This window comes from Orycteropus afer, unplaced genomic scaffold (genome assembly GCF_000298275.1).
Source record: "Orycteropus afer afer isolate SDZICR_OR568_19922 unplaced genomic scaffold, OryAfe1.0 scaffold00206, whole genome shotgun sequence".
NCBI classification, from domain to species: Eukaryota; Metazoa; Chordata; class Mammalia; order Tubulidentata; family Orycteropodidae; genus Orycteropus; species Orycteropus afer.
The window spans coordinates 3,450,886-3,461,355 of NW_006921793.1; the positions used below are offsets into that span (position 1 = coordinate 3,450,886).

The window sequence follows — 10,470 nt, forward strand, 5'->3', positions numbered from 1 at the left end:
AGCTCCTATTTGTTGTTGTTGTTGTTATGTGCCATCGAGTCAAACCCGACTCATAGCGACCCCTCCTTGGGTTTCTGAGGCAGTTATCACTACGGAAGTAGGATTGCCCAACCTTAGGGCCTCTAAATTTGCCCCTAGTTCCTCCTTGAGGAACTTTATCGTTTTAGGTTTCATATTTAAGTCTTTGATCCATCTGGAGTTCGTTTTTGTGTATGGTGTGAGGTACACATTTTGTTTCATTTTTCTGCAAATAGATATCCAATTTTACCAGCACCATTTGTTAAAAAGACAATCTCTTCCCCATTCAATGGATTTGAGCCCTTTGCCAAAGATCAGCTGACCATAGGTCGATGGATCTATTTCTGGGTTCTCAATTCTATTCCAGTGGTCTATGTATCTGTCATTGTACCAATACCAAGCAGTTTTGACTACTGTGGCTGTATAGTAGGTTTTAAGAGCCGGCAGTGTGAGACCTCCTACTTTGTTCTTCTTCGGTAGTGCTTTACTTATCCAAGGTCTCTTTGCTTTCCATATAAAGTTAGTGATTGGTTTTTCCATATCCTCAAAGAATGTTGATGGGATCTGGATTGGGAGTGCACTGAATGTATAGATTGCTTTGGGTAGAAATGACATTTTCACAGTGTTCAATCTTCCTATCCACAAGCATGGTATGTTCTTCCATTTATGTAGATCTCTTATGGTTTCTTGAAGTAGTATTTTTGTAGTTTTCTTTCCACAGGTCTTCTGTGTCCCTGTAAGATTTATTCCCAAGTATTTTATTTTTTTGGTAACTATTGTAAATGGTATTGATTTCCTTATTTCTTTTTCAGCAACCTCTTTGCTGGTGTAGAGGAATCCAACTGATTTTTGGATTTTGTATCCTGCCACAATGCTAAATCTCTCAATTAGTTCCAGTAGTATTTTTCACTGAGTCTCTTGGGTGTTCCAGGTATAGGATCATATCATCAGCAAACAGGGATAGTCTGACTTCTTCCTTACCAACCTGGATGCCTTTGACTTCCCTTTCTTGCCTTATTGCCCTGGCTAGGACTTCCAGTACAATGATGAATGGAAGTGGTGATAGAAGGCATCCTTGTCTGGTTCCTGTTCACAAGGGGAATGGTGTCAGTCTCTTTCCACTGAGAATAATGTTGGCCACTGGTTTTGCATATATGCCCTTTATTATGTTGAGGAATGTCCCTTCTATTCCTATTTTACTGAGAGTTTTGATCAGAAATGGATGTTGGATTTTATCAAATGCCTTTTCTGCATCAACTGATATGATCATGTAGTTCTTCTCCTTTGCTTTATTTACATAGTGGATGATGTTGATTGTTTTTCTAATGTTGAACCATCCTTGCATACCTGATATGAATCCTACTTGGTCACAATGTATTATTTATTTGATATGTTGTTGGAGTCTATTTGCTAGGATTTTGTTGATGTTTTTTGCATCTATATTCATGAGGGATATTGGTCTGTAGTTTTCCTTTTGAGTGATGTCTTTGCCGGGTTTTGCTATCAAAATGCTTGATTCATAAAACGGATTTGAGAGGATTCCATCCTTTTCTATGTTTTGGAATAGTTTGAGTAGGATTGTTGTCAGTTCTTCTCTGAATGTTTGCTAGAATTCTCCAGTGAAATCATCTGACCCAGGACTTCTTTCTGTTGGTAATTTTTTTATGACCTGTTCAATTTCTATCTTTTGTTACAGATCTGTTCAACTTTTCCACCTCAGCCTTTGTTAGTTTAGATAAGTCGAGTGTTTCTACAAATCTGTCGATTTTTCTAGATTTTCAAACTTGTTGCAGTACAGTTCTTCATAGTATCCTGATATTATCTTTTTTATTTCAGTTGGTTCTGTTGTGATGTCACCCATTTCATTTCTTATTTGTGTTATTTGTATTCTCTCCTTCCTTTCCTTTGTTAAATCTGCCAGTGGCTTTTCAATTTTATTAATCTTTTCATATAACCAACTTCTAGTTTTACTGATTTTTTTCTATTGTCTTTCTATTTTCTATTTCCTTAATTTCTGCTTTTATCTTTACTATTTCCTTTCTTCTGGTGACTGTAGGTTTTTCTTGCTGTTCTTTTTCTAATTGTTGGAGATGTTGGTTTAAAGTGTTGACTTTGGCTGTTTTTTCTTTTTTGATGTGTGCATTGATTGCTATAAATTGGCCTCTGATTACCACTTTTGTTGTGTCCCAAAGATTTTGGTATGTTGTGCTTTCATTCTCGTTTCATTCAAGGAATTTTTGAATTTCAGTTTTTATTTCTTCTATTACCCACTTAAGGAAGGTGTTGTTCAGTTTCCATGTGTTTGCTCTTTTTCTGCTGATCTTCCTATTGTTGATTTCTAATTTGATAGCATTGTGATGTTAGAAGATGTTTTGCAGTATTTCAATGTTTTTAAATTTATTAAGGCTTGTTTTGTGGCCTAATGTACGGTCTATCATGGAGAATGTTCCATGTGCACTGGGAAAGAATATATTGTGCTCTTTTTGGGTGAAATGTTCTGTAGATGTCTACAAGGTCAAGTGGGTTGTATTGTTTAGTTCCTCTGCATCTTTGTTGAGTTTCTTTCCAGTTGTTCTATCTTTGATTGAAAGTGGTGTATTAAAGTCTCCTACTATGACTGTGGGAGCTCTGGTAGCGTAGTGCCTGAGGCACCTGACTGCTAACCTGAAGGCTGATGGTTCAAACCCACCAGCCACTCCTCAGAAGGAAGATGGGGCAATCTACTTCTGTAGTGATACTGCCTTGGAAACCCAAGGAGGGGTCACTATGAGTCAGGTCCGACTCGATGGCACATAACAACACTATGACTGTGGTATCATTTATTTGTTTTTTCAATTCTGTTAAAGTCTGATTTATGTCTTTTGGGGCTCTTTCATTGGGTCCATAGATATTTGTTATGGTTATCTCTTCTTGTTCATTTGATCCTTTAATCATTATATAATGTCCTTCCTTGTCTCTTATGGTGGTTTTTGTCTTAAAGTCAATTTGATCAGAAATTAATATTTCCATTCCTGCTCTTTTTTGGTTGCCATTTCCTTGACTTTTCTTTTTCCAACCTTTAATTTTTAGTCTTTTTTTTTCCTTTGTCTCTAAAGTGTGCCTGTTGTAGACAGCATATTGATGGGTTATGTTCTCCTATCCAGTCTGCAACTCTTCATCTCTTGAGTCATGTGTTTAATCCATTGATTGACATTCAGTGTAATTGTTGACAAGTAGGAATTTGTTGCAATCATTTTCTTATGTGTATTTTCATGGTTTTCTTGGTTTCTTTGTTCCATAAAATTTTCTGTGCTGAGATCATTTTGTTTATGAATCATGTTATTATTTTCTTCATTGCTGTTGTTTTAGTATTTGCTAAATATTTGTGCTTGTCCTCTTTTTAATTGTGATGTGAAGGTTTATCATTTTTCTTTGAGGTTACCCTGTGATTTATAATTTTCTCCCCAAGTTTAGGACAGTCCATTCTATCTCGCAACTTTCTTGACTTCCTCACCATTTAGAAGTTCTGTAACTACACTATTTCCCCCCATCTTTTTGGTTTGTAGTTGTCCTCATTTGCCAATTGATGTCTCTGGTCCCCTGTTTACAATCTAATAAGCTTATATTACTTTGCACACTTCCATAATTTTGTTAGTTTCTGGGTTATATCATCCAGTCCTTCGTGTCAGGTATGCCCTTGCGCTCCCCAGAAAATGGAGCCTACTCGTAGGTCCCTGGAATCTGAGAGAACATTCTTGCTTTAAATGTCCAAAATGGTCAAACTGCTTGTAAACATTCATAATGGCTGCATCCCTTGGAAAGCCAAAAATCCACAGCTCAGGCATCTCCCTCTTCGCTGCTTCTCCTTTTATTCATTAGCCACCAGCGCAGTCCTCTGTGCAGCCCCTGGCTAGCAGGGCCAATTTTTAGGTTCATTCTCAGGTCCTAACTGTAATGGCATAATGTCTAAGGCATTTGACTGTTAACCAGAAGACTGGAGGTTCAAACCCACCAGCCACACATTGGAAGGAAAATTGGGCAATCTACTTCTGTAGTGATACTGCCTCGGAAACCCAAGGAGGGGTCGCTATGAATTGGATCCGACCCAATAGCAGTGAGAGTTTTAACACCACTTGGCAATATCCAAGCTGTCCGTGCCATCAGGATCACTAACAGTTTACAGCTCCATATGTCTCCTTTTTCGGTGTTTTCGTGCAGGTTCTTCTACTAGTTGGAGTTTAGTCCACTTCCGTATCCTCCCTTTCAAAGCTGAGGGCTCCAGGATTATCTTCTGTATCTGTGTTATTTGGTTACCCTTTTTTTTTGTTGAAGAGGGTCTGTGTAGTTTGTCTATTCTGCCATCTTACCAGAACTCCAGTAATTTAACTTTTAGTTTATTTAAATCAACTTCTAGTCAGGTGAAAACCAAAAGTGTATATACAAAGAAGAAAGAGCTACTGAAAGGCCTATTTTATATCTTGCTAAATACTTTTCAAAATTTTAAAGACAATCCCAATAAGATTTGTGGAATATTTTGATCTTATTTCCCCTATCACAATTACTTATGATAGGTTAAACAAATATTAATCCTACCTTAAGGTAAGAAAATGAGGTCCAGAAAAAGTATTTTAATCAGCTAAAGTCATACAACCCATGCCCTTGTCAAAAGAAATTAATAACAAGAATACAAACGAGAAAACTGACTATACCAATTCAAAACAGTTTACATCTTTCTCTCCTCCAAGCAAGATACTGGCCAGAGTTTTTGTTGTTAGTGTACTCTAAAACATGAAGGCACTGGACTAGTTCAGGTATGGCCACCAGATTTCATTTCATGTGCCAATCTAGCTGAAATGGAGGTCACTGGCTATAAATCTCTATTGAGACCATAGCTGGGATTGATGAAAAACAGCATCATAATCAGTTAGCAATGACTGTTATGAGCACACATGTTATATAGTTGTCATCTTCAAACTAAATAACATTTCTCCTGTTCTGTGATTATGCACCAGAATCACACTGAAACTTTAGGCCAACATATACTACAATAAACATACTAAATAAAAACATACTAAATATAAACATACTAAAAAAAAAACATATATATATATATATATATGTAAACATAATAAAATAAACATAACATAATAATACATGAGAGTGCTTTGTAAATTGTCGAGTATGTTACAAATCTAAGATGATATGACTGCCATCTTTGTACATTAACAGATTCAGGAAAAATGAAAGACAGCTCCAAGTCCTCTATTACTACTTGTAATACTCTAACAAAAGTACTCTACTCAGGAAAATCTGGGGGTTTAAACAAATTAAGACTTTAAAATTAGTAAAACATAATAAATTAGGTTTATAGAACATACTGCTTGGACATTGTTTTTGTTTTTTCCCTAGTTAATGACAAACAAAAATGATAGCTATAGTTTTAAATAAATTGTGCTCTGTAATTACACTCAAGGATACAAAACTTGGAACATAATTTAAGAACAATCATTGCAGAGGAAGGCCAAGACACACAGACATACAAGACTATCCTTCTACAGGAAAGACCTGAAAAATCAAGTGAAATAGATTCAGATGACAATCCTGGAACCCTGAACATCAATATACAAAGATAAATAATTGGATCAAATGCCAACTGGAAGAAGAAACTGAATAAAGATAGCAAACAAGGAGTGACATAAAGCATAGGTACCTTGCCAACCACCTTTGCACAGAGTAGCCATCTAAAGATAAAGCCAGCACCCACCCCTGAGAGAAGCACAAGAAGGCAACTTCACAGACCTCCCAGTAAGAAACACAGAAACCATCTAGATGTACTCAGAGTGAAGCAAGGTAAACAGAACATGATCTGGGTCTAAGGAAGGAAAGTAGGAAGGAAGGCAAGAGCTCCAGAGATCCTGGCATCCACAGATCAGGGAAGGAGCCAGGACCCAAAAACAGGTATAATCAACAGTGGAAGTCCCTGACCATTAGGGTAGGTGGCACACATGAAGTAACAGATCTACAGAGTTTCAGTGAGAGCTCCCCTATCTGACTAGATTCCAGGTATCCCTCTTCTTCCTCATACTTTCTCAGGGCCAGAACCCATCTGCTGGCTACAGCCAATGAGAATCGCCTAGGCACCAACATCAGAGGAGTACATTCTCCCTTCCCTCACCCTCTTCATATTACCCTGGTGACCATAATACAAGCCCCTCTTTTCCCTCTACCCAGCCCCACGTGCCTCCCCACTGCATATCCAACCAGTGGCAGTAAACATACTCTTGCACACCCACTCAGCCACCTCCCATCCTTGCAAGCTGGTGAGCAGTGAGCAGCAGCAAGCATACTCCTGCTAGCCAACTACACACTCTCACCCACCAATCCTGCGAGTGGTGGACAGCATCCTCCCAGACCCCCACCTGCCTGCTGCCCATCCCCATCCGCAGTCCCGTCAATTCAACAAGTACCACCATCCACTTCTGTGCCCCTGGACCAACTATAGATGGGGGTCAACAACCAACCAGTCAACCCTCAGCCACCCTCCATGACCAATGATCACACTACTAGCTGCTGCTTCCCCTACCCAGAGACATCAGTCTAGCTATCAACTAAGGGTGAAATTCTGCCATCAATTTTTACTTTTTTAAAGTTTCCCCCAGATGATCCTCATGAGTATCAAGGGTTGAGAACCACTAGATCAGAGCAACTAAAACAATACAGACACAATACCATATTCTACTACCATAGCCATAGAACTACAGAAAGTAGTAGTATACATAGAAAACTGAAAGAACTTCACAGGGACTTGTAAAGCCAATTCAAGCAACATTATTAATTATATCACTATAAAGAAAAGGTGTTGAAGTTCAAAAAATGTAACTTGAAGTTTAAAATGGCTAATCAAATATTTAGCAAAAAAGGCTGACAGATTATACATCATAATTGGCATTAACATTCCAACTCACAGACAAGAACCCCAGAAGCAGCATTTTCAATAAAAGCAGTTTACAAATCTTAAAAGCCATAGTTCTGCTCTTTACAGCAACTAAAACTGAAGAAATATTTCCTCCTTAACCACCAATATAAAATCAATCAGTGATTTATAATCTGTTAGAGCTGAAAGAGTTCAGATCATCTAATCAAATATTCAAACAGACATGTATTTGGAAATGTTAAGTATACACAATAATCCTAAAAAAATAATAATTTAACACCGTTTTCAATTGCTTTGAACATATAAGTTGCACTGCCATGAGAAAAACAAAAAAAAAGATGTCCCCAGTAAAAGGAAATACAATTGCTTCATTGTAATTTGCTATGCTGAAAATATCAACAAATACAACCAGAAAATTTACTTGTTAATGAGATATTAACAATAAATAGAGTTACAGGGGCTTTGAGTGACTAATAGTAGCAGGAGAAAAGCAGCAAGGGGTAAAAAAAAATCTTCCTTTTCTCCTCCCAAGAGGCCAATGAAGCAGAGCTCACCTGGAAGTCGTTCTTTATTGCTTGGAGGTCATACAGGAAGAACTTCTGACATTGAGGCAGGAGGAGGGCCAATAGAAGGGACAGGGCACTGGGGACCAGTAGAAGACTCTTGGACAGAGGTGCCTTGTCTGGAGGGAAAAGAAAAACACATTGAGTATGACTGTTCCTAGGATTTTAAAACTACATGGCTGACAAACTACATGGCTGACTTCTTTTGAATGAGATTGAAGACAAAGTCCAGCAACTCTGAAAATTAGTTTTTATTAACATATACTTTCAAAACATCTACAGGAAAAGGTAAACGAACAATGAACACTGGAAAACCGAAGGAATTCACTGGCAGGTGCTTCATTGTCAGTTTGTTCTTAAATAGGACTGAAACAAAAAAGACAGCCAGTAACTTCCACAGAAAGCCATTCAGAAAACAGTACCAAAGCATAAAGAAACAGAGGTGTGAATTTTCTATCAAATCAACCAGTTAGGTCTAAGCATGGACATATACATGAACACATTTATTAAATAAAAATTAAAATAGGTTGAAAGTGTGAACATTGCTAAATGTAGTGACCCATTGAGATTTTGTGCCAGGAGCATGTTGGTGTCTTATACCAAAGCAATTATACTCCTCTTGCCCCTTGATCTCATCATTTACAAGTAAGTATGATATAAATACACTATCAAGGATATTTGTGATATTAAACATTATAATTTCTTCTCTTTAGTTACTGATATGAAAGGAAGCAAATTTTGTTTTATTTAAGCTCTTTTTTCCTGGCAGACAATGCCAGCTTTCCCCAACTCAGAAACATTCCTTCCTAATACATCATTTAATCAAAATATACATTCTTGTGCTACATGCAGGTAGCTCCTGCTCTCCCTCTGGTCTTCTTTAGTTCCCCCTTTTATATTTTTATACCTTCCTTCCTTAGAGACAAAGGAGCTCCGGTGGTACAGTGATTAAAGCATTAGGTTGCTAACCGAAAAACTGGCAGTTTGAACCCACCAGCCACTTGCAGGACAAAGATGAAGCAGTCTGCTTCCATAAAGATTTATACCCTTGGAAACCTATGGGGCAGTTCTACTCTGTCTTATAGGGTCACTATGAGTCAGAATCAACTTGATGGCAGTGGGTTGGGTTTGGTATTTTAGGTACTTCCTAAGAAGCCCTGGCAGTGGGCAGGTGGTTCCTCAGAGACACTGAATACAAGCACCTGAACCTACTTAGTGAGCTAATTCATGGGACAAAATAAGAGTTTTAAGTATGTCAAAGGCCCTGGACCTAGAGTCTGGAAGACCTGACTCTGAATATTCGCTTTGACACTTTGTCCTTGGACGCATTTCCTGACTGCTCTGAGAATCACTCACCTCGTCTGATAATAACTAAATCACATGGATATTATGAGATATTATGAGAATGAAATAATGTATATAGAAGTGGTTAGCAACAGCCTATCGTGTCTGCTCAAAGAAAACAGTGAATTTAAATCTACAAAATCCACTGAAATACCTTTCTTCCCTGGGTAGTAAAAACAGGTAACAAGCTCAGCTGCTAACCAGAGGTTGGAGGTTCAAGTCTACCCAGAAGCACTTCAGAAGAAAGGCCTGGTAATCTACTTCCAAAAAAATCAGCCATTGAAAACCCTGTGGAGTACATTATACTTTGTTGCACACAAGGTCACCATAAGTCAAAGCTGACTCATCTGTAACTACTTTGGTTTGGAATACCCACAGTATTCAGATCCCAGTGGTACCAGCAGGTTTGGTTACAAAAACATAGCTTAGAGACTTCCATAAGGAGAAAATACTTAATCTCAATGTAAAAGCTAAAACACACACAGACACACACAAACACAATTTGAGTATCAATGTGATTATGGATGTTTACTTATTCAACGTATTAAAATCAGTTACTTTGTTTATTTTTTTAATGTTCAAACTATCCCATTTGCCTGGTTCTCAGTATCTCAACATTCTAGCCCTATATGATTTTACATCACCTCCCATTGCTCTGTTCAATGAATCCTCGACTGCAATCAAACAGTTCATCTCATTACCTCCTGGATATAGGTATTTGTTTTTTCCATTTCATGCTTTTGGAAAAAAATTTTCCAGGCTTAAAACCCTCCAAACATAATCATTTCCCTCCCAGCACAGATACTCCCTTATCTAAAACTTTATTTATTTATTTATTTATTTAAACTGTGATTTGGATGAAAATTTACAAACAGTTGTTTTTTATCCAACAAATCATACACATTTTGTTTTGTGACACTGACTGCAATCCCCACAACGTACCACCACCTTCCCATTTCCTCCCTGTGTTTACCATTTCCACGCATCCTTCTTTTCTGTCCCTTCCTGCCTTATGAGCTTTATCTCTGAGAAAATGCTGTCCTTTTGGTTTCATATAATGAGTTTGCACCTCCCTGGTGCTATTGTTCACGTTATAGTCTACCATTTGGCTGAAAGTTGAGCCACAGGGGTGAATGCAGTTCCAGGCTTGAAATGTATCTAAGAGCCATAATCTATGAGATTCCACTAGTATTCATCATAAGCCTGGTCTTTTTTTATGATTTTGAGTTTTGTTCCACATTTTTTCTCCCACTCTATCCAGAACCTCCTATTGTGATCCCTTTCAGAGCAGTTAGCACTGGTAGCCAGCTACCATCTAGTTCTGGTTTCAGGGTTGTGGAGACTGGAATTCACGTGGTCCACAGTATTTTGGACTAACTGCTTCCTTGCGTCTTTGATTTTCTTCACTGTTCTTTGCTCCAGACAGAGAGAGACAAATAACAAATACTTGCACTTTAGATGGCTGCTCACAAGCTTTTAAGACCCTATTCATTACTCACTAAAGCAGATGTAAAACACTTTCTCTGTGGACTATGTTATGACAATTGACCTTAGTATCCCTCAAAACTACGGTCCTGAGACCCCAGACCATACACAGAAAAAAACTTAGAAGAACTTTGGAAGAAAATACAA

At 37.9% G+C, this 10,470-nt stretch overlaps 1 protein-coding gene across 1 annotated transcript in view; it reads right to left on the reverse strand.

Annotated features, from left to right (window-relative positions):
* Positions 1–7,837, reverse strand: part of UBAC2 (UBA domain containing 2) — a 324,210-nt gene extending 316,373 nt beyond the window's left edge. Inside the window, exons 1-2 of the mRNA XM_042781962.1 lie at positions 7,760–7,837; positions 7,486–7,608 (exon numbers count right to left, since the gene is read on the reverse strand). Coding sequence (XP_042637896.1) covers positions 7,486–7,608; positions 7,760–7,837 — 201 coding nt within the window. The remainder of the gene's footprint in view (positions 1–7,485; positions 7,609–7,759) is intronic.
* Positions 7,838–10,470: the final 2,633 nt, after the last annotated feature.